We start from the raw sequence: 24,930 nt of genomic DNA, 5'->3' as shown, positions 1-24,930 counted from the left end.
CATCTGAGTGAAAATGATTTTCCTATTCTGTGGTTACTGGATCCTACAATAACTTCCTAGCAGGAATAAAGTGGTCTTTCACTGTAAAGCTGGGGCAAGCCAAGTCTGTCTGGAGAAATTCTCCCTACCAGCTAAAGTCTCTTTTTTTCTGCAACCGATATGTGTACTGGCAAATGAAGGCATTCTTCTCATTCTGGGTTATTTGTGAGCCCTTTCCATAGTGTAATCAAAGCAATTAGCTGGCCAGAAAGACAGTAGCGCTTATCACTGTTACATGTCATGTCTACCTGATTCAAGCAGGAAAGCCACTTCCTGTCCAAGGGGACACAGAAAGAATCAAGACAAAAGTCTCCTCCTCTGCTTTTCCTGTTTTAACAAGATCAGATGGCTTGCTGACTATGGCTTGGCAAAACAAAGCGGTTTAGAAAGCCAGGCTGTGAAGATCGAAAACACAGCGTTAGTGTCACTCGGGGCGGGGGATGGGTCACGGTGGGCGTTGATTACTGACCCGTCACTTAAAGGACCTTCTTTACTGGATCATGGACAAGGTCGTTTTAGAATGGAAACAGAAAAGACAAAAAGAATTATTGGTGACAGAGCCGAGAAGTCCGAGGCTTCACTCGTGCAGATGGAGCGTCATGAGCGGCACGTTTGAAATCGCACTCCACACCCACTTCAAATGGGAACACGCAGGTGACGGCCATGCAGCTAAAGGGGCCAGAGGAGACAGGCCAGCCCCAGCAGTAGCTGCAACAGACATTCCAAAGGCACAGCTCAAAAGGAAACCAGAAAAATGCAGTGCCTACGAGGGACACAAGTCGTCGGACAGGCTGCAGCGTGGGGTCATCTATTATCAGTCCGGCTGCTACCATGGGCATTATGGCTGTAAACATCCTGGTTAGAAAAGTACAGATAGACACAGAGAAGGTAAAAACAGGGGCGGCATGAAAAAGAAACACACTCCACAGACAGGTCGGCTGAAGGGTTTGCTTATGGTTTATGTGGAATTATGGCCCCCAACGCCCCCCATTCATATTTTGAAAAGTCCGAACTCCCAGGAGCTCAGAATGTCACCTTATTTATTTATTGAATGTCACCTTATTCAGACATAGAATCCTTGTAGATGTAACTAGTTTTGGTGAGGTCATACCGGAGTAGTGTGGCCCTAATCCAATACAACTGGTGTCCTTATAAAAGGGGGAAATTTGGACACAGACACGCACACAGGAAGAAGGCCATGTGAAGATGCAGGCAAAGTTTGGGGTGATGCTTCTACAAGTGAACAAAGGCCAAAGATTGTCAGCAAACCACTAGAAGCTAGGAGAGAGGCGTGGAGCAGATTGTCCCTCACGGCCCTCAGAAGGAGCTGACCCTGCCAACACCTTGATCTTGGACTTCTAGCTTCTAGCAACTGTGAGACAACACATCTCTATTGTGTTTTGTATTTTTTTGGCCACGCCACTTGGCTTGTGGGATCTTAGTTCCCTGACCAGGGATTGAACCCGGGCCCTCGGCAGTGAAAGCACGGAGTCCTAACCACTGGACCGCCAGGGAAGTCCCTACCTCTGTTGTTTAAGCCAACTCAGTTTGTGGTACAACAGCCCTAGCAAACGAATACAGCGTGTGATAACCACGTAGGGAAGACAGGGTGGCCTCAAGGGCTGAAAACGCAGGCCTGGGTGTGGGGTAGGAAGTGTCAAAACCTGCCGTGGGATTATGTGGTGACACTCTTGGGTGTCTTCCAGCCCGTCTCCCCCAGCTGCCATGAGCTGCAGGCTCTGTGCCCTGAAGGCAGCCAGGGGAGACCCAGGAGAGAAGATGAGGCAGCCAGGATGGGCCGGGCAGGAGAAAGCCTCCATCATCACCCGACTGGTAAGTCAGAGCCGACAGTGAATGCTTATCGGTTCCTTGTCTGGGCAAGGAAAATGAAGAAGAAACTCCAACTAAGCCTCCAGAGCTTATTTTGAACAGCTTTGATTTCTTTTTTTTTTTTTTAAAGAGGTTGGCTGAGAAAAGATATAATATGATTATCTCAAATGAGGTTTGAGAATTCTCTGAGTCTGGATCACCTCTGACGCAACTTCACAGACTAGCTGGGTGTTGGCACCTTGGCAAAACTACCTGGATGGCTTCTGAGAGACAACGAGAAGAAGGGGCTCCATTTGGTAAATGAATGGGCCCAATCCCCAGGGGCCAGGCTAGCGGGTACCATTAGCTTTCCAGGGGCTCTAAGCCACAAGGTACTGCACCCACCTTTACCAGGACCCCTCTCTAGCATAACAGGGAGCCCCCAAAGACAAAGTCGTTGTTTGGGGGATGGCCCCAGATGTGCGGGGTGGGTATTCTGCCTGGACAGATGTTTGCCCACTGGGAAATGCTGGACTTCCTTTGGGGCCCAATCAGGGGCCATACTGATGCACCAGGGCCTTGGGACACCTGGGGTGTTCCAGCCGAGCTATTCTCTGTGTGTCTCGCTGGGATCCTGGAACGGACGACCCCCTTCCCTCTCTATTCCAGGTGCCTTGCTGCAGGAGCCGCATGCTCTAGAGGGACAGCCACTTCCATGAAAAAAGACTGGCTTGTTTTGGGCAAAAGTTGTCTCCTGGATACGACGTAGCTGGTTTCAAACTCCCCCGAGCCCCCGCCACCGCCCCGCCCTGCGACAAATTATTTCTGGAAGACTCAAACCAAATGAAGTTCTAACAGTGGCATTGCAGGCAGTGTGACGGGCGGCTGTAAAGAAGGTGGGCGTTTGTAAAGAAGCTATTTCTGGGCTGCAGTGAGCAGGGCGGTGGGTAGGGGGACAGGGAGAGAATGCCCTGTTGTTGCTACCGTCGGATACTTGGGTGGCTGCCTGCTCCGAGGCCAACCTTTCCAGTGTGTGAGGCCAGCTGTTCCGATCGCAGCTTCCCTGGCTGTGCCTCTGCGCCCCCTGCCAACTGCCTGCCTCTCAGGTCAGCCCCCCGCCCCTGCTCAGCAGCGAGCAGCTGTGTGTATACCTGTCAGCCCAGGATTGAGAGCCGGGCACCACACAAAGGGGGCGCTGGTGCTGGTGTCCACTGGGGATGAGGCTGGAGCCACTCAGGCGCTCCCTCGTGACCTGCCCAGCCAGTGCCAACCCAGACTGTCCGGCCAGCAGCTGCTCGATCACAAGCTATTTTTGGAAGGTTTTCTGGGCACACTGTTTTGACAGGCAGCAGGAGCTTCTGGTTCCCTTGACCAGTTCAGCCCAGAAATGTAGACTCTGGTATCTCTGGCTGGTGGTGCATTTGAGAGATAAGGGAACTGGGCAGCCGGCCCACAGCTGGTGACTCGGGAAATGGGGTGAGGAAAAGGGGGGTGGGGAGGCCGAACGAGACAGCTGGGGCGAGCACTGTCTTGTCTTGGCCAGGAGGCAATCAAAAGGCATGGGTTCCAATCCCGACTTTGATCCATCCAGCAAGGTGATCGCAGTGAAGTCAGTGGGCTTCTCTGGGCCCCAGTTTCCTCATCTGAGAAATGGGGCTAACTGTCCCAGCGCTGAATCTCTGACAGGGTGGGAGATACCCTAGTTCAAGTGCTCCAAGCCGGTGAAGCCCCTTCGAACCTCCATGGTAGTTACTGCTTACTTACTGGAGGGTGGGGAAAAGTGGTCGAGGGCGAGAAGCTGAGCTGGAGAACAGCTGTGAGCTGCACTAAAGAGGCTGTGTGACTCATACTCCGCAGAAGCAAGGACAAAGGGACCAGACAGACCCAGACGGGTGCCCGAGAGTGAAGGATGGAGAGGGAGACAGGCATGGAACCGTCATTCCCTTGCCCCGGTCCCCAGAGAAGATCCATCCCTGCCCCAGGCTCTGAGCTCCTGGCCACACTGAGGCAGCTTCCGGTGAGTGGCCGAGGTGGACAAAGTGACCAGTGTCCTGTCTGGGCTGGTCAAAAGCCTTTTGTGCCATTTGGATCTTCCACTTATCCCCTAGAAGGCCGGGGCGGCCATGGGACTGGCCACCTGCACCCCGTGGACGAGAGATTCTGAATTCTCTCTCCCTCTCTGTCTCTGACTCCCAGATTCCATCTGCTTCTCCTGCTGGGCTCAGAGCCCCAGGTCTTGCTGAGCAACCAGAGGCCAAACTGAAGGGGAGAAGGGTTTGAGAACAGGGCCCCAGGGTCCCTTCTGGAACAGTCTGGAAAAGAGGACCAGACACCACAGCCTACTCGTGTGTGTGGGTATAAGAACTAGGGGGAAAAACATTGTTGGCTAATTCTGACAACTTTCCTCTGGATTTTACCCAGTTTGAGATTTGCAAAAACCAACTCTTAAGTACCTGTTTTAGAGAAAGGGGGCTGGAGTGGAAAACTAGAAAGTCAGAACATCCCTGCTTCAGAAGGAAGTCTTAGAATTACATATGACTTGGAATTACAGTGCCAGAGACGCTGTAAATGCAGCACACTTGGAGCAGAGATGCTAGAAAGGTCTGATTGTTAAAGGGAAGGAACTGCTGAAAGAAGAAGATAGATGCTGGTCTCTTGGTCTCACCCCTCCCTTAGCTAAGGGAGGAACTGTGTGGGCTCATGAACTTTTTCTCAGTTTCCCCAGGTTTTAACCCAAAGCATTTAAGATCACTTCTGCTCATCCTTACATGCAAGTGGGGCTGGTGGACAGATCAGGGTCTAAGCGAAGTCCATCCCATTTCTTGGCAAGCACTGGATGGGAAACCCTAACCAAGGATACTGAGTACATCATAGAATCGAGACCAGAGGGCTCCCTCTCCCCCAGGATGAGGCTACAGTGGATGCCGGTTACTTCTGTCTGCTCAGCAAACTGATCTTGCTTGGGGTCTGTCCTTCCCCTAATCCCAGACCATGGGAACTGGATGGAGTTAAAGCTACTCTAAGTTTCAGGCGTGAGAATGAGACCCAGACCAGACCTATGGATGCACTGCCCTGTGGGGTGATCATGTGACCCAGTCAGAGCCAAGGAGACTCAATTCTGTGACTTCTGTGGGAGATTCTCTCTTCCCACTGGAGTTTCAGACAAGAAAGCAGAAGCCTGAGCCGATGGTGGCCATATTGCCACCCTGAGGGGACAGCACGCCCAAGAATACAGCCCACAGAAAGGAAAACAGGTAGAGGTGGAGGGAAGCAGGCAGAGCCCTGAGAACAAGACCTGGGTCCAGCTGAGCCTGAAGCCAGGGTGACCTGAAAATTTTTAGTTGCTTGGCCAATAGTTTTTCTTTCTTTAAATTACTTTGAGTTGCGTTTCAAGTGCCTGTGGGAGATTACAAACTAATACGTGGCCAACATGGTGTTGGGATCCAGAGGAAGCCTATCTGGTTCCAAGCTTCACCCCCAAGAAATATTTATCCCTAACCAGAACTGGGGACCACACCCCCCCCCCAAATCCAGCGGATCTGCTTGACCGAGGGCCAAGCAAACGAGCAACGTGAAGCTGGCAGGAGAGGCTTGGAAAGGAGCCACGTGTTAATCCACACACTCCAGAGGGCAGCTAGCCTTTCCCAGGGCCCGGCATCTGAACAAGTCGCCCCTTTCTAAGAGCAGAGGGTCCAGCAGTTACACACATTTTGCGTTCCCTTCCTATCCCCCAACACCGAGGATTACGTCAATTCACAGGATAAGAACTAGCCAAGAATTTCCAAACAAAACTGGAATATAAAGGTTGAGGCATCCGAGTAACACTGCAATTCCTCTCCCCACACACCCCAGTTGGCTTTCCAACCCATGCCACTCGCTTTCACAAAGCTTCTACCAGGGTTTGGGGGGAAAAACCGAAGCCTCTTTTGTAAGAAGGTGCAAGGCTGAGAGTCAGGAAGACCCTCTCAGGGGACAAAACGAGGCCACGAGACAACTGGGAGCAGGAGGCCCTCCTGCAGAGTTTAAAACGTGGGCTCTGGGCCAGGCTGCCTGGGTTCGAACGCTGGCTCTGCCTCTTATTAGCTGTATGACCCTAGGCAGGTGATTGACTTCAGTGCCTCAGTTTCCTTAACTGTAAAATGGGGATGACAGTGCCCTCACCTCAAGGGCTATGGTGAGGACTCAGTGCCATTATCTGCAGGAACGGTACCCGGCAGATAGGTTCTTAGTAGATATTAGCACATAGTAGGATCTTACTAGATATTAGCACATAGGAGGTTCTTACTAGATATTAGCTAACTAGACCAGAGCTTTAACCCTTTATCTGAAGGGCTACAGGGGTCAACGAACCTAAAACCGTTTGCAAGACTGTATGATTCCACCCTCACACCCCCCGCCGCCGCCGAAAGGGTCTGCAAACTCTCATTCAAATCTCAAAGGAGTCTTTTGATGCAAGGACTCCGAAGTAGCTTTAAGTCTAGTTGAGGGCAAGGACTAGGTCGCCCCTTCTCTTGTGTGTCCCCCACAGCCACCAGGGCCCAGCGCTGCATGTATTATGCACCAATGAATACTTAATGGAGAGACAGATGGATAGGTGAAGTCATCACAGAAAAGCATATATGGGGTGGACCTGCGGCCATTCGGACACCTCGGAGCTGGGGTTTCAAGGCCTTAAGATGCGTGAACCGTTCCCACCACGCAGTATTTGCTGTCCTCAAAGACATGCCCCGCCTGACACACTCAAGCAAGCCCAGGCCCCAGCCCTTTCCCGCCCCCTCGGCCTTCCCCAAACCTCTCTGCCCAGGGACCCCCCCAGGGAGGAACTCAGCCTTCAATGTACAGAGGTGACTCTGCAGTCAAGGGCCAGGCCCAGCGTGCCCCGGGTTTAGGCCCAGCCCCGCGGAAGGTGGTTAGTAACAAGCCCAGCCCTGGAGCAGGTGCCCAGGAGAAGTGAGAGGCCGTGTGAGCCGCCAGCTCAGCCGCGAGCGAGCAGCCCCAGACGCCGGAAGCGCAGCACTTACAGTCGCTTGATCCCAGACTCCGGCTGGGGGGACATTCTCGGGTGGGTGACGGGTGGAGGTTGGGGTATTCGATTTTCCTCTTCTATTTCTTCACTGGAAGGAGTTGAGAGGTGTGAGATAAGAGTCAAAAATTCCATGAGAGTTGGAATATTCTCTCTGATGGTCTGGGAGGGCATGTACTTTTTCAGGGGAGTGAAAATAAGGGACCCAGGAGGACAGCAACGGTGGCCTTTGCCCCATAGGCTCTCTGCCTCGGGGGCTGGCCTCTGGAATGGCCAGTTAAGAGGAAGGATCAGTCCTGGAGGCAACGGTCACAGGTGCCTGCAGGCCCTTTGGCCCAGTTGGTCACATGTGAGAAATTTCAGGAAGGTACCCACATCTCTATTTTAAGTTTACTTTGGAGATTCTAGCTAAAAAGAATGGCTTCCTATTTCCTGCATTTCTTGCCAAATGCTTCCTTGTCTCCACACCTTTGTGGTTTATTCTGCCTGGAATATGCCACCCACAACATCTCCCATACCTGAAACGTACCCCCCTATCCTTTAGGGAAGGCCCAGTTCAAATGCCACCTCCTCCATGAAGCCTTCCTGATTTCTGCCCCATTCCCAAGCCAGAAGTGATTTCTCTCTTCTTTGAACAGCCAGTGCACACACTGTCATAAAACTTTCTTATGTGGCAGACTCACAGTGGGTTTTCAATAAAAATGTGTGGCACTGTGTTTTCTCCGATGTCTTATCTTCCCTACTGGGGCAGGGACCGCATCTGGTGCATCTGTCCTTCCTTCCAGCTTTCCATTCAACAGGTAGTTGTTGTGCGTCTACTCTGAGCTAAGCTGCATCCTAAGTGCAGGGAACTTAGTCATGAACAAGACAAAAAAGGTTTCTGGTCTCATGCTGTTGCAGTCTGATGCGGAAACAGACAATAAAACAAGCATGTTCATAAACAGGATAATGTGAGACGGTGAAAAGCGCCATGAAGAAAGTAAAACTGGGTAAAGTGATAGACAGTGACTAGGACAGAGCGCTCCTTTGGAGGGGTGTTGATGGAGAAGGAAGGCCTCTCTCAGGAGGTGACATCTGACCCGAACCCTGAATGACCAGGAGCCAACCATGGGAAGAACCAAGGGGAGTGTTTTCCCAGCTGCAGGAGCAGCATGTACAAAGGTCTTGAGGTAGAACCAAGCATGGTGTGTTCTGAGGAACCAACAGAAGGGTAGTGTGTACAAAGCTGAGCAAGTGTGAGGTGGCAAGGTACTAGACGGTGGTCTAAGTCAAGGGCAGTGCTGTCCCCAGAACTTTCCACGAGGATGGAAATATTCTATATCTTCATTGTTCAATACAGTGGCCACTAGCCACAAGTGCCAATGGAACGCTTGAAATGTGCCGAGTGCAACTGAGGAACTGAATTTTACATTTTACTTAAGTTTAACTCATTTAAATTTAAATAGCCACATGTGGCTCGTGGCTAGTGTATCAGACAGTGCGGCTCTAATATGTACAAGGAGTTCATTGGCCACGGATGGACTAAATGATCAAATATTAGGCTCTATCGCTCCACCATCTCTTATCTCTAATTCCAAAATCCAAAAAGCTCTAAAAACCAAAATCCGTTTTGTTTTATTTTTGGTCATTCACTTGGTGGCAAAACCTGAAATGAAATCTCGTGAGGCTGGTTATAGTCTTTATTTATCCCATTTAGTAGGAATGTTCGTATCTTTTGCTGCAAAAATATTCACGTGTTTGATTTTGGGAGAGCTGCCCCAGAACTCGCTGGTAGTATAAGGTAATAAGGTAATACAGTATACATAATATTCTTCTCTAACAGGAATGCACCTGAGCCCAAGAGTTTCAGAAAGGAATTATGAGTTGGTATGTGTGTGCTTCAGGCCAGAGACGGTCCCCACAACGAATACAGATGCAATCCTTGTCTTCCAGGTGCGAATTTGTCCCCAGACTCTGCACAACCTCAGAAAGGAGCCAGCCTGGGAGCTCCCAGGGGCACTCACCTCTTATAGTATGCCAGCTCCTCCTGCAACAAAAACACTTTGGACTTGAGCTCGTTCCTCTCGTGCAGCACGTCCCGCAGTTCCTGCAGTGTGAACCGGGGGCGGTTGGGGTCCTTGAGATCCATGGCCACCTTCTCCGCCTCGGAGACACACGCGTCTCCGCCCAGCTCCATCTGGAGGAGGGCAGAGATGCTGCTAATGAATTCCTGGCCGCCGCCACCAGCACCCACTCCGCATCCTGCCGGAGCCCGAATTTCCCACCCTCCCAGGGCCTGAGCAGCTTGCTGAGGACGCTATTTTAAGAACTCGAGGGTGGCCTCTGCTCATGTTCTGTGCAGTCAGCGTCCCTCGGGAGACCAAAGCCCGCGGCCACCTGCGCATTGTTTGCCTTCTCAATAGCCAGACCCGCAGTCCTGGCGTCTCCCCACCTGACTCAGGGTTTTATTACAAATAACATTAAAAGGTGTCCGAGGAGAAGAAACCGCGTACTACCCAATGCTGCCACCCTCTTCAATCTGCCTGCTTTCCCTCTCCCATGTTCTTGACTCATTTTCTAGCCAAGTGCATTGCTAATTTGGCCAAAGTTGTTGGAATCAGAGACAATGCGCAATTTTCTATTCCTTTTCATTTGCTATTAAGTCATATACAGTTTCCCATTTGTTACTGGCCTTCTGGTCAAGCCTGCTCCTCCCCAGTGGCTGTGAGCATCTTTTCACTGGAGTTTGGTGGAAGCCCTGGTTGGGGCGGGCGAGTGGGTAACATTCACAGCCAATGTTCACACGCAGGGCATTTCTTTCTTTTCCACACAGGTGACACAGGTGGATCCTAGCCCGTTAAATCACCTGCTTCACACCAAAATCCCATCCTCCTGCCCTCTTCCACAGCAAGGAGCTTTTTTAAAAAAAATTGTGATAAAATTCACTTAACATAAAATTTCCATTTTAAAACGTGCAATGCGGTGGGTGGTGTTTAGGACATTCACAGTGCTGTGCAACTACCACCTCTACCTAGTTCCAAAACATTTTCCAGAGGAAACTCCACACCCATTAGCAGTCACTCCCCATGCACCCCTTCCCCCCAGCCCCTGGCAACCACCATCTGCTTTCCATCTCTATGGATCTGCCTTTTCTGGACATTTCCTAGAAATGGAATCATATGATACGTGGCTTTTTGTGTCTGGCTTCTTTCACTCAGCATCACGTTTTCAAGGTTCATCCACATTGTAGCCTGTGTCAGTACTTCATTCCTTTTCATGGCTGAATAATATTCCACTGTGTGAAGAGACATTTTATTTATCCTTTTATACACTGATGGACATTTGGGTTGTTTCTACCTTTTGGCTATTGGGAACAAGGCTACCATGAACATCTGTGTATGAAAATTTGTTTGAACACCTGTTTTCAGTTCTTTGGGGTATACACCTAGGAGTGGAACTGCTGGGTCATATGGTGACTCTATGTTTAACTTTTGGAGGAACTGCCAAACAATTTTCCACAGTGGCCGCCCCATTTTACATTCCTGCTAGCGGTGTAGGAGGGGTTTGACATTCTCCACATCCTTGCCAACATTTTTTTCTTTTTTGATAGCAAGGAAGTTTTTGCAAGCTTTCCGAGTCAGCTGTCCAAATCTGCAGGTGGCCCACACTCTCCAGGCAGTGTACTATTCCTGACACCCTTGAGCTGCCAATGTCTCGTGATCGTCTAGAAGGAGTGGACAAAAGCTTAGGACAACAGTGGGAAAGCTCTGGAACAGGGGAAGGAGGGACTGAAATACAGAACTGCCCCCCGCCCCCACCAAAAAAAAAAAAAAATCCCACAGAAGCACAAGGAGAAAGGGACTCCCACCTAGATGGGCCAGGATGCTGAAGGACTCCAGAAGGCAGAGCTGAGAGGCCTCACGTCCTGGGAGAGTCAGGGACATGCTGTTCTGGGAAAGGACACTTGAAAGGAGACACCTCCCACCAGGGCAGATCAGGTGACAGAAGAGCCACCCGGCAGGTCAGCAGCAAGCAGCAGGCAGCAGGGGAGGCGCCTCGTGGCAGCAGGAAACTGAAACCTGACACACGCCGCCCCCTCAGACCGGCTGGGCATCAGAGTGGGGCCTCTTCCCACCCACGAACTTGGGGAGGAAATGGTGGAGGATTTAACTTCCCGAGAAGGCACGCTAAGGCGTCTGCTGATGCCACACCTTCGGGGGGCTGTGTCCTCAGGGTACATCTTCAGCGTCTGACTCCCTCTGCAGAGCCTTGGGGGCTGCTCCTCGGACTACCTGATGGCCACACATTCAGATGGTACCCCCTACCCAAGCTCCGTAGTGCAAATGCCTAGTATACAGCAGGCACTCACTAATGCCAGTTCCCTTCTCTTCCTCTGCCCAGGTTAATCACAGAGCATCCTCGGATGTCTAGTATTTACTTAACATTACTGGGCATCAACTTTGTGCCTGCTGGTCACTGAGCTAATGAGACGAATAGGACAGTTGGTGGTGGAGGAAAGATACACACAAATTTACAAGGTAATATAATTAAAGAGGTACAAGGACATCAGGCTCTGAGAAGGATCACGGAAGACGTTACTGCAGATGTGGTCTCTGTGCATGGGGTCTTGACGAATGTGTAGGAGTTCACCAAGAACTCTGGGCCCACCCCGGCGGGGGCCCCCTCCCCCATTTTGTTTGGCCTTCACTGTGTTCTAAAACTCTTTTGAATTAGTTGCCAATGGTTTTAGATCAGGAGATTTCACACTGAAGTTTGGGTTTGGGGCTTCCTTTTGGGAAAAAAATTGGAAGACTGGGTCACACTGGGTCCACATGGCAGCACTGGGCTGGTAACTGCATAGCAGCTGCTCCCTTTTACATGCTATTTCTATGGCTGCCCACTGCCCTCCCCTTTTTCCTTCCCTGCCTGTGGACTCCATAGGTGCTGGTGGCTGTAGACTCTAATCTCAGGCTCACACACTCCCTCCAGCCCCTCCCTCCCCAAACAACTCAGGCCCTGACATTCACTGGGCAAGTCCCCTGACTTTCGGCCTCTCTGGGAAGGGCTGGCTGACGGGTCCACACGCCCCTCACTTTCCAAGGGGACTTTGGGCAAGCTGCTTGCTCCTCCCTGGGCCCTCGTTTCCCCATCTAGCCCTCAAAAACCCAATAAGGACTTCCCTGGCGGTCCAGTGGTTAAGACTCCGCGCTGCCAATGCAGGGGGTGCAGGTTCGATCCCTGGTCGGGGAACTAAGATCCCACATGCCGTGCAGCGTGGACCAAAAAAACAAAACAAAACAAAAAAACCCAGTAATATTTCTAAGGGCCCTTCCCGCCCAGACATCCGGGGATTCCTATGAACACAGGCTTTCAAGCCGCAGCAGTTCCCTTGGGTTGTCATCACCCAGGACATCAAAGGGCTTCCTTAGAATCTGAGTTCTTTTCCTCTGGACAGCTCTTTTTTTTTTTGGTCGTGCCGAGCGGCTTGTGGGATCTTAGTTCCCTGACCAGGAATCGAACCTGTGCCCCCTGCATTGGCAGCGTGGAGTCTTAACCACTGGACCGCCAGGGAAGTCCCAGGGACAGCTCTTTTATCAGAGGAGCAACCTGATTCCCTTATAGCTTGCGGGATTCCCAGACTGGTTTGCAAAAAAAGTCCTGACTTCTGGGACCATTGCCTGGAAGTGCAGAAGAGGGTAAGCTTGGGGCTCCAGCTCTTCTGGAGACCAACACAGGCACTGATACAGCCCAGTCCTCAAGAGACACAGCCAAGGCTCTTCCCGACACGGCAGTCGGGCTGATCAGCAGCGAGCCTGCTAGGCTTATGCCACGAGGGACCACGGAGGTGGCTCGGGTTATCACCGATTGTCTGCTGGTCCCCTGAGGATCTCTGGGCACAGCCTGAGGGAGATGCCCGAGGCCCCAGGTGCTCCCTGGGGAGGCCCCAGAGACCGGCTGACAAGCAATGGGGCCTGCCCAGAGGCCTTAGGGAGGTGACACCCTCCACCAGGGCTCTCCATCCTGAGGCCTGGCCTCCTGGGCACACTCTCGACTGCCTGGGCACAGCAAGGCCACTTCCTGTGCTCTTGAGGGCCACTGAACATACTTCTGAGCAGCCCCTGGCCCAGCAATGGGGAATGACTGTGCTCTGGTCACTCTTGGTAGCTCTAGGCTACCGCGAATGAATTCAGCATGAAAACCCTGTTTCACAGGCCAGCCATCAGGACCCTATCTGCTTTCCCTGTATACTTAAAAAAAACACAAAACCCTAACTTACTAAGAATCAGAACTTGTAAGGCAGAGACAGTGACATCAAGGAGGTACTATTAACTTTACAGTTTTCTTATTGATTTTATATAAAGTCCTTTAGACAGGAAGCCTAACTTTACAGTTTTCTTATTGATTTTATATAAAGTCCTTTAGACAGGAAGCCAACCTCATTTTCTTAAGGGTTTATATGTCGAACTGTCAAAAGCAGGAAAACTGTCAGTTAAGATATGAGGAGCTGGACGAACTGCCGAGTGAGAAGGCAGCCAGGATCACATGTTGTATGATTCCATTTCAATGAAATGTCCAAAAGAGGCAAATCCATAGAGACAGGAAGTAGATTAGTGGTTGCCAGGGGCTGGGGGGGAGACAGAGATGGGGAGTGAGTGCTAATGTGTACGGCATAGCTTTCTGGGGTGATGGAAAAGCTCTAGATAGTAGTGACGATCTCACAATATAGTGAATATACTAAAAACCACTGACTTGGGGACTTCCCTGGTGGTCCAGCGGTTAAGATTCCGCCCTTCTAATGCAGGGGGCGCGGGTTCGATCCCCAATCAGGGAACTGAGATCCCACAGGCCATGCGGCGCGGCCAAAAAATGAAGAAACTAAACAAAACGAAAACCAACCAAACAAACAAACAAAAAAACACTGACTTGTACACTTTAAATGGTTGGATTGTATAGTCTGTGAATTACATCTCAATAGATTCCACCTCAATAAATATGTTATAAAAATATACAAAGAGTCTTGCCTACTGGAGGTCACACTGAAATGATAGTGACGCATCTCAGAAAGAATCATATGAATCAAGAGGCAATGATAAGAATGGACTCCTCCCCGGCTCTGGATCCCTCCATAGCTCCCACCTTCCCTCACCAACCTGGTGCCAGGACTAACGGCCACCCCAGCCACACCCTGCACGTTCTCTAGTCTGGATCATGCTGTTCGTCCTGCCTGGAATGGCCTGCCCCACATTCCACCCCTGGACATCCTACCCATCCCACAAGACCCATCTCAAAGCCCTGAAGACCTGCACTGCCCTCTCCTCTCCACTCAGAATTCACTGTGTCCTCCTCTGATCCCACCGCCCTCTATCCCAGCCACGCTAACTTTTAGACTGACTGAATCAAGTCAAGTTCATGTCCCTCATTTGTCAGATAGGAAACTGGCCATCAAAGAGGTGGACAGGCCCCAAGTCACATGGCAGCAGGTGACGAAGCCACCACTACCTGCGGTTTTCCTGTTTGAGTGACAAGCATCCTGAACGCCACTCAGCTCCAAGGGATGGCGTCAAACTCTGCAAAGACGCCCTGGGTTTGGGAACAGACGCTGCAAAGAAGCTCAGTGGGTTAGTCGTAACTGCTACCGAATTTTACTCCCCTGTTTCTGTCCCACCCCCATGGTGCCAGAAAGGAAACTGCAACCGACCGGCAGCCGTGCCATGGTGTGAAATGTCCTTGTCCTAAAGAGACCTGGAGCGGGGCTCAGAGTCTTGTGGCTGGGGTGATGTCCTCAGGACCCAGGTTTGGACCAGGCCCCACCTGCCCAGCCGGAGACAGGCCTGAGCTCTCGTGGGGCTCAGGAGGTTGGAAGGGGTACCCAGGGCAGGTTGCGGGGGGGTGTGACAGCCCCAAGCTTCGCCCACTGGCTCCTCCTCTCCATCCCCCTGCTATAGATTTGGTCCAGCCCTCACCTTTCTTGCCGGGACTATTGCAAAAGGCTCCCGACAGCCATGTCTGCCACCAGCTCCTTGTTCAAACTGTCCTCCATAAGCTCAGAGCTGATCCTGTCACTCCCCTGCAGAAACCCTGTGAAAGAATCCACATCCCTCACTGCTCAGCGTTTTTTGCGTGTGGCATTCTCAGCCCCGACTCTCCGGCACTGACGATTAACATCTGTTGTCTCTGATTGGCCTGTATCCATTCCCGCACAACTCCGGGCTGAGTCATTGCAATTTTCCTCTGGAGAAACTTCCCTTTCCCACTCTCTGTGAGTGTGGCTTAGATGGGTGCCATCTCTATGTGGCTCAGGAATGGACAACATGCATATTCTAACCTCAGACCACAATGACTGATTCAGTGGTGGACTAATGAGAGGCTCCCTGAGACTCTCGCTGAGAATCTGGGAAAGAAGCAACTTCTTTCTGCTGGGGTTGCAAAGCTGGTGGAGTACCAGGGGCCACTATATGGCAAGAGGCTGCTTAAGAATGACATCAACACAGAGGAAAGCAAAGCTGAGAGAAGGTCTGAAACAAATTCGTGACAGCATCATTTGGACACCTGGAACCAGCTATACCTGAAGCCATCCTTAACTCAAAGCTTTTAGTTATTCAGCCGAAAATTCCTTTAAAAAAAAAAAAATCCTTAAACCATTCTAACTTAGGCTTCTGTCACTTTTAGCCAAAAGCAGACTCTAACCTCTCCCTTTTAAGACTTCTCTCCCTTACCTCCCTATCTGTATCCCGGAGGTTCTTGTCCTTCCAAGAACCTAGAAGTGTATGGCCTGAATTCACAAGACACTTAATGACTGTGCTGGGACTAGAGCCAAGCTGATGGTAAGCTCCTCTGTCTTACCTCCCCCACCTGTAACCCAAGAGACCAGCACAGTGCCTGCAAACCAGAAACAGTCAATAAATATTTGCTGGAACAAATGGCAAGCCCTGAGCTTTCCTGTAATGGTTCATTATACTTTTCTGAAATGGCACATCCATCTTCTACACCTACCTGTCAAAATCTTAGCATTATTATCACTGACATCCAGCTGAAGCAAGAGCTGGTCCGTGAAACTCCACGCCACCCCCATCAGGATTAACAGCACTATCTCTGTGTTCCTGGCACATTCTGGGGGCACATCTACGTGGGAGACACCTCTGGTGCCCCGTGTCACATCCTGGGCCCACCTGGATTTTGCTGCAGCTGTGGTGCAGTTCCATCCATGTGGACAGGGGCCCACCTCAAGCACACACTGTATGTCTTTCCATTTTTGCTCCAGTATCTGCTCCACAAGTTCTGCCCAGGAGTGCTGGGGAGATGACACCTCCGGGGGCCACTCTTAGCTAATTGGGGACAGGCATTTGTGGATAACTGTTCTAAGCCTTTCTTCTCCAGAAAGACAGTTCCAGGAGGTGTTCTATGGTGCTTCTCAGAGGTCCCAGCAAGACTAAGCTCTACTGTGACCTCAATGACACACCCTCAAATTCCCTTTTCCTCCTTTCCTCACTTCTCTGGTCTTTGGGATCACCTCACAAATTAACCTCCTGCCCAGAGTCCTTTTCTCAAGCTCTGCTTCAAGGGAACCCAGACTAAGACAACCTCTTACCACTAAGACAACCGCCTTCCACCTTAAGTGTGGCTGCTGGTCTCCAAGTCTGTCTCCTGCACTGGGCTGTAAGCTTCTTGAACCTCCACAGCACTCAGCACAGTGCCTGCAGATAAAAAAGCAGACTTCTCTCTGCAGCTTACCTGGCCTGCAGCACTGGCCCCTGCCGACCTCTCTGACCTTATTCAGACCCTCTCCCTCATCGTCAGCTTGCACAACAGGCACCCTTGCCTTCTTATACTTTCCTGACTGCACTGCAATTTCTCCTGCCTCAGGGCCTTTGCACATGCCACCCCCTTCACCTAGTTTACTTTCACTCATTCTTTTGATCACCTCCTTGAAGAAGCCTTTTTGACTCCTCCAGACTATCATGGTAATAATAACAACAGCTAACACTTTAAATGAACTAACTCATTTAATTCTCATAACACCAATCTGGGGGTAAGTATTGTTATTAGTATTCCCATTTTAGAGATGAGAAAACTGAGGCGCAAAGAGGCTAAATAATTTATCCAAAGACACGGAGGCAGTAAGGAACCGAGGCAGACTGGCTCTAGAGTCCACACAGTTAGTTATGCACTCCAGACCCTCCCTCAGTTATGCGACCTTCTGGCACCATCCCTCTCCTTTAGCATGAATCGCCTTTTTTAAAAAAATCAAGATATAATTCACTTACCATAAGAGCCACTCTTTTTTTTTTTTTTTCCATTGGACGTGCCACGCAGCTTGTGGGATCTTAGTTCCCCAACCAGGGATTGAACCCATGCCCCCTGCAGTAGAAGCATGAAGTCCTAACCATTGGACCACCAGGGAATTCCCAAGATCCACTCTTTTAAAGTATAAAATTCAGAGAGGGACTTCCCTGGTGGCACAGTGATTAAGAATCCGCCTGCCAATGTACGTGACATGGGTTCGAGCCCTGGTCTGGGAAGACCCCACTTGCCACGGAGCAACTAAGCCCGTGTACCACATCTACTGAGCTTGTGCTCTAGAGCACGCGTGCTGCAACTACTGAGCCCACGTGCCACATCTACTGAAGCCCGCGCGCCTAGAGCCCGTGCTCTGCAACAAGAGACGCCACTGCAATGAGAAGCCCGCGCACCACAATGAAGAGTAGCCCCCGCTCGCCACAACTAGAGAAAGCCCGTGCGCAGCAACACAACGCAGCCAAAAAATAAATAAAAGTTAAAAAAAAAATTAAAGAAATTCAGAGATTTTTAGTACATTCAGAGTTGCGTAACCATCATCACTATCTAATTCCAGAACATTTCCATCACCCCGAAAGAAACCCCGTACCCACTAGAAGTCACTCCCCATCCTCCCCTTTCCCCAGTCCCTGCAACCACCAATCTGTTTTCTGTCTCTATGGATTGGTCTATTCTGGACATTTCAAATAAATGGACTCATACAATATGGGGGCTTTTGTGTCTGGCTACTTTCACTTAGCATGTTTTTGAGGTTCATCCAAATTATAGCATGTCTCAGTATTCCATTCCTTTTTATGGCTGAATAATATTCCACTGTATGCATAGATCATATTTTGTTTATCCATTCATCAGTTGATGGACATGTAGATTGTTTCCACATTTTGGCTGTTGGGAATAGTGTTGCTATGAACATTTGTGTACACATTTTTATGTGGTCATATATTTTAAGTTTTCTTGGGCACATGCCTAGAATTGGAATTGCTGGGTCACATGGTATATTATGTGATTATCTGACTAATGTCTGTCTCCCATACTGGCTGTAAGCTCCATGCGGACAGGAACCAGGTCTCTATTTTATCTCCCATGCCTGCAACACAGTCAATAATTATTTGAATGAATGAATGGCAGATGCCCAGTAACCACCACCGAGCTGGATACCCTGGGCTAGAATGCTGGGAGTCCTGGCTTCCAGGCCCAGCCCTGCCTCTGCCCAGCTGTGTGTCTTCTAGCCAGCAGCTGGCCCTCCCTCGGCCTCCCGTTTCTCTCAAGTGTAATGGGGAAAAAGCAAGGCAGCCTGGCCCCCTCGAGCCAGCCTGCAGAAGCCAGCTTCCCACTCACCACAGGCTCCTCCTCTCCGTTCTGGCTGAGCTCGCCCTGCAGCCTCTCTCTCAGCTTCCCGAGCTCCGCCCGCAGGCTGCCCATCTCCTGCTCCTTGGTTTGCAGATCTGCCTCCAGTTCTACCTTCTGTTCGATCAGGGCCTTCCCCTGGGCCTCCACCACTGTGACGCGGTGCCGGAGGTCGTGGTTGATCTTCATCAGCCGGGTCTGCTGCTGCTGCAGCTGTAGAGAGAGGAAGGCTACTGGATGGGGCCGCCACATCCAGTAGATCATGTTGTGTACTGCACAAGGGCAAACCATCTACAGGAGTGCCATTCATACTGTAGATGCCTTGATTTGTTTGAAATTTGTTCACGTTCTTAAAACTCTGTTGATGCCAGAGATGGGCAATGTGTACATTTACTATGATAATTTTATGAGAGATGGAAGATAAGTGTCTTGTTAGTATATTATGACAATTTCCCAACAGAGGGAAGTAACATGCCTTGAGAAAGGGGCAACTTTTTCTAATTTAGGCAGAGACACCGTATAGGTTCCCGGAGCAGCCTGGACCATGCTGGGGCATGAGGGGGATGGGCTGGAGGAAGCCTCAGGGTCAGAGCAGAGGCTGACCAGGCCCTGGGACCTCCTCAGTGTGTGGAAAGAGTCAGGTCACTGGGCAGTGCCATGTTCCCTCCTACTGCTCCAGTGAAGACTCGGCCGAGGGTCCTCCGCACGGCAACTGTTTCAGGGCTGGGCCTCTCAAGCCGTAAGCAGGATCCCCACCCCACGGAGCCCATAGAGTGAGACCGACGGGGAGAAGGGGCGCTTCCTGAGGGGAGGATCCCGTCTCTTGCTGGTACCCACTGGCCGGGACGGCGGACACAGGGCCGGGGCTCAGCACTTACAGCCTCGACGTCCTCGTTCTTCAGCCCGAGCTCCCGATCCTTGGCGCGGATCTCGTCGCGCTGTTTGTCCACCACCTCCTTCAGCTTCTTCATCACCTGTCGCTCCCGCTCCGACATGCCTGGGGTGGGGTGAGAGGGACCGGTGGGTGCGTCCACCTCCCTCCCCTGCTTAAACCATCCGGCGGCTCCCCATCGAGATGAACCTGCCCCCCACCTCCTCCTGGACTCATCTCTGCTCGTCTGCCCCTCCCCAGCGCCTGCTTTCTGCCCCTCCATCCTTCCCCTGCTCATCCCCACCGCAGGGCATTTGCTGTTTCCAGCTCCCGCAAGTCCCTTCCTACCGACCTCCCCCAGGCTGGCTTCCCTAGATTCTCAGGCCTCAGCTCAAAGTCACCTCCTCACAGAGGCCTCTCCTTCCCTGACCACCGCCCCCACCCAAGTAGCCCCTTCCTCCCACACCATCCATCTCCTCACTTTTTACAGTGGCTAAGTGTCTGGTACATCTTTTCATCTAATGAAAGATGATACTGCATAGTGATTCAGAGGGTCGGCTCTGGAGATCAAACACTGGTTCTCCCATTTATTAATTGTGTGGCTTTGGGCTACCCAACCTGTGCCTCAGTTTCCACATCTCTAAAATGGGAATAACAGTACCTACCCCATAGGGCTGCTGCGAGGATTGCTCTTGTTAATACACGTGAAGCCAATATTGAAGAAGAAGCCTGGTATACAGCAGGTGCTCAAGGGGTGTTGTCTGTTACTTACTTGTTTGTTGTCTGTTCTCCCTGCCCCTCATCCCCCAAGTATACTGTCAGCCCAGGAGGTAAGACCTTGTCTAACCTATTCACTGTGTATTCCCTGGACTAGTATAGTGCCTGGCACGCAGTAGGTGTCTGCTCAGGGCTTTGGTGAATTAAGGAACGTGAGGATGGATGCTGTATTAGTTTCATGTGCTGCTGTAACAAATAACCAACAAATTTTGGTAGCTAAGAGCATCAGAAATTTATTTTCTCAAAGTTCTGGAAGGCAGAAGTTTAAAATCAGTCCAATATTGGGAGTTCCCTGCTGGGCTAGTGGTTAGGATTCCGGGCTTTAACTGCCGTGGTCTGGGCTCTATCCCTGGTTGGGGAACTGAGATCCTGGAAGCCATGCAGCATGGGCAAAAAAAAAAAAAAAAAAAAAAAAATCAAATATCAGTCCAATATCAAGATGTCACCACATCTGCGCTCCCTCTGGAGACTCTAGGGGAGAATTTGTTCCTGGCCTCTTCCAGCTTCTGGTGGCTGCCAGCATTCCTTGGCTTGGGGTCCCATCACTCCAGTCTCTGCCTCTGTGGTCACATGCCTCCTTCTCTTCTGTCTGTGTCAAATCTCTCTCTGCCTCCTTTTTTTAAAAATTTTTTTTTTTTTTTTTTGGCCACACAGCGAGGCATGTGGAACTTCCCTGACCAGGGATTGAACCCATGCCCCCTGCATTGGGAGCACGGAGTCTTAACCACTGGACCACCAGGGAAGTCCTCTGCCTCCTTTTTATAAGGACACTTGTGATGGCATTTAGGGTGCACCCAAATAGTACAGGATAAATGCCCATCTGAAGATTCTGACTAAATTACACCTGTAAAGATTTTACCATTATAACGTAACAGCCACAGGTTCCAAGGATTAGAACCTGATATTTAGGGGGCCCATTATTCAGCCTCTCATTGGCACTGAGGCTGAGAGCTAATCCCTGCTCCCCAGGAGGCCACAGCTGGGGAGAGTGGTGGTCAGGCTCAACCACAGATTAACAAGGGAGAAACCATTGTTCCTCTCCAATTTCCCTCCCCTATGGGACTCGGGGACATACCGCTAGACAACCAGGCCCTGGGGAAAAGACACTATGTGGGTGATTCCTCAGCTATTCTCCCCATGGGACTCCCTTCTCTAAGCTGCTCCATCCCATCTGAAGCTTTTCCGCTGGCCGCCCTCCTCATGTCCTGGATATTCCCAAGCAGGCAGTCACCACGATGAAAGAGCATTCATGGTGCGTGTCTAGAACAGTGTGTGATGCTGCTGGGGTTACAAACCCAGAGAAGACCCAGACCCTGCCCCTGATGAGCTGGAGACTTTATGTAACAGGCACAAGGCAGGACGGTCCCAGAAGGCAGCCATCCTGTCTCAATCGTCTCTGTAGTCTGGGGCTTCATACGTGGTAGATGCCCCAGGCCGGCTGATGGAAGAGGGACTAGTTCCCCTCCACGTTCCCAACGTATAACTCACTCCTACTAAGCCCAGTAAGGATAAACTGCTTTACACCCTCGACCCTATTTCATTCTCATTCCCAACCACTGGAAATGGGTATTATTGTTGTTGCCGTTTTAACATGAGTCCAATTTTACAGATACGGAAAACTGAGGCCCAGAGACAGACTTGTTCAAAGTCGCACAGCTAGGCATTGGCGGAGCTGGGGCTCAAACTCAAGTTTTCTGACTCCAAGTCCTGTGTCCTCTCCATGATGCCATGCTGCCTCCCCACTGGGGGACAAGACTCAGAGGCTCCTGGCAGGTCACCAGAATGCGTCACCACGGGGCAGACTCCAGCCCATACTTCGTTCCAGACAGGGCCACCTGCTGGGAGTACTCACATTTTACTGTGCATACACATTCGACATTCATTCCTCAAGTATTTATCGAGCACCTGCTGTATACCTGACACTGAGCTAATCGCTAGGGTCATGATGGCAAATAAGTGTGGTACAATTCTGCTCTCACCAACTTACAGGCATTAGACAGATGTGTGTGTCATCACAGACCATGACAAGTACTGTGAAAGACTCAACGGGGGCTGAGAAAGAATGATGAGGGAGACCCAATGTAGACTGTGGGTGCAGGAAGGCCTCTTGGACAAGGGTCATTTATGCTGAGACCGGAAGGGGGGAAGGGCAGCCAGGTGACGCGGATGAGTGTTCCCAGGCAGGGGCCCTATGGGAGGAGACCTTGCATCTGAGGAGCTGGAGGGCAGTGCCAGTGGCCGAAGCACAGTGGCTGAGGGGGTGATACAGGCTTGAGCTGGGAGTGAGGCTGGGCCATGCAGGGCCTCGGAGGCCAGGTAAGGAGGCTGGATTTTCCTCTAAAGGGGCAACAAGAACCTCAGGATCTCAACACGTAGAGCCTGCACGGAGCTGGAGGGTCAGGCCAAGGAGACCAGGAAGGGACAGCCATAGAGGAAAGACTTACAGGAGGGCAGGGGTGCCTGGTATGCAAATGAGACAAGCTGGAAGGAAAGGAATTGTGATGAGAAAAGCTGTCAACTGAGTGACTGGGAGGCCCTGGAGGCAATAAAGTTGACCTTGAATGCCTGGGTTCCATCACAGCATATGGCTTCTGACTTTTGAAGTGACATTAACCTCTCTGAACCTCCATTTCCTCACCTGCAAAGTGGGGACATGCTGATGTTTTTCTTTTCTTTCTTTCTTTCTTTTTTTTTTTAAATTTTTGGCCATGCCACTCGGCATGCAGGATCTTAGTTCCCTGCCCAGGGATCGAACCCGTGCCCCCTGCAGTGGAAGCACAGAGTCTTAACCACTGGACCACCAGGGAAAAGTCCCATGATGTTTTTCTCTATTCCACCTCTCTGACAATGCTGTACATATAAAATAAGTACATTAGGAAATCACACAAGGCCATGAAATAGGATCTTTTCCTACCGGGGGGCCTGCCCCTCAGACCACTCAGCTTCCTCCTTGGACCTCATACCAAGCTATGAGGCTGAGAGATGCAGAGAAGCTGCAAAAGTCCCTCAGAGATGCCAGCCCAAGCAGGAGTGGAGAGGCAGGGATGGAAAGAAGGGGCAAGCATCCTCACCAGGATGACTAAAATGAAAAGGACTGTCAATGTAAGTGCTGGAGAGAAGGCGGAGCAACAGGAATGCTCGTCTGAGCTGCTGGGGGGTGGCTGCTACTTGGGAAAACCATTAGGCATCACCTACTAATGCTGTTACACATCCTCTGTGAACCAGCAGCTGATCCTGGGTATAAGCCCCGCAGGCCTCCATGCACAGTGCACGTGATCGCCAGTAGAAGGATGGTTCAATAAACTGCAGGAAAATCAGACACTATGTGGCTATTTAAAAGACAGATACACTGGTAAGTAAAGTAGTGACAATCTGTACAGCACAAGACGTGCAAAAATGTTCACAGCAGCTTTATTCATCATAGCCCCAAACTGGAAACTGCCAAGACGCTTATCAATAGTAGAACGAATAGGGACTTCCCTGGTGGTCCAGTGGTAAAGAATCCACCTTCCAATGCAGGGGACATGGGTTCAACCCGTGGCTGGGGAACTAAGATCCCACATGCCTCGGGGCAACTAAGCCCACGCACCACCAACTACTGAGCCCGCATGCTGCAAACCACAGAGCCCACGCGCTCTGGAGCCCTTGCACCACAACTAGAGAGAGAAAACCCGAACGCCACAACTAGAGAGAAGCCCAAGCACTGCAACGAAGAGACCTCACGCTGTAAGGAAAGATCCCGCATGCCTCAACAAAGATCAGGGAACCAAGGGCTTCCCTGGTGTGTTGCAACTAAGACCCAATGCAGCCAAAAAAATAAGGAAAATAAATAAAATAAATATTTAAGAAATAGTAGAATGAACAGATAAACCTTGATACTAACAAGCAATGGAATACTATACAGCCATGAAAAAGAACAGCTACACGTTCCACTTGGAGTTTATAAAGTCAGTTATTTCTTCAGACACTCCTTGCTCCTCAAAGGATGCTCTTCAGCTGGACTCCTGAGCTGAAGGGCCCCGAGACTTGCAATGGGGAAACACAGGGCCATCTGGGGGTCCCGGGCACCAGGTGTCCCCCTCCCAAAACTCCTGGGCCACTGCTGCAAGGCAGGGCCTGGGCCTGGGCTAGTGTGACAAGAGTACATTGCTAACGTCTCCCGAAAAAGTGCTCCTTAGACACAGTGCATGAGTGAGTGTGTGTGTTTGTGTCTGTGTGTCTGTGTGTCTGTGTGGAGGAGGAGGGCTGAAATCAGGCGTAGGCAGAGTCTGTGAAAAAGGCACAAAAGCATTCACTGCTCTCTGAGCACCTGTCCTGCAAAGGCTCCAGGGAGGGGCATCAAGGGCCTAACTCATTAAATTTAATTCTTGGTGGGGGCAGATTCTACTCCTGGAGAAATCAGGTGAGCAGAACAGCTACGTGGGTGGGCGCAGGGGAGCATAAGCCCAGAGAAAGGAAACCTGGATCTGGAACCCAGCTACATCCAAGTTCCCCGACCAGGGATTGGACCCGGGCCACCGCAGAGAAAGTGCTGAGTCCTAAACACTGGACCGCCAGGGAATTCCCAAAGAAAGCAACTGGTTTTTTTGGCCGCACCTCACGGCTTGCAGGATCTCAGTTCCCCGACCAGGGATTGAACCCGGGTCACGGCAGTGAAAGCCCAGAATCCTAACCATTGGACCATCAGGGAAATCCCCATCCGTCATGGGTGTTGGTAGCTGTAGGACTAAGAAGCCAGAGAACAAATGGTCAAGAGCTTAGAGTCTGGAGCTAGATTACTCGGACTCAT

The 24,930-nt window shown here is 50.9% G+C and overlaps 1 protein-coding gene across 1 annotated transcript in view; it reads right to left on the bottom strand.

Annotated features, from left to right (window-relative positions):
- The window catches only part of RILPL1 (Rab interacting lysosomal protein like 1), a 44,310-nt gene that overhangs the window by 2,073 nt on the left and 17,307 nt on the right, over positions 1-24,930 (bottom strand). The window contains exons 3-6 of the mRNA XM_068563836.1: positions 19,372-19,490; positions 18,485-18,706; positions 8,875-9,047; positions 6,870-6,962 (exon numbers count right to left, since the gene is read on the bottom strand). Coding sequence (XP_068419937.1) covers positions 6,870-6,962; positions 8,875-9,047; positions 18,485-18,706; positions 19,372-19,490 — 607 coding nt within the window. The remainder of the gene's footprint in view (positions 1-6,869; positions 6,963-8,874; positions 9,048-18,484; positions 18,707-19,371; positions 19,491-24,930) is intronic.

The sequence above is a fragment of the Eschrichtius robustus genome, chromosome 14 (genome assembly GCF_028021215.1).
Source record: "Eschrichtius robustus isolate mEscRob2 chromosome 14, mEscRob2.pri, whole genome shotgun sequence".
In the NCBI taxonomy this organism is placed as follows: Eukaryota; Metazoa; Chordata; class Mammalia; order Artiodactyla; family Eschrichtiidae; genus Eschrichtius; species Eschrichtius robustus.
Note: the sequence above shows the minus strand (reverse complement) of the source record. Positions and strands in the feature narration are given on the sequence as shown.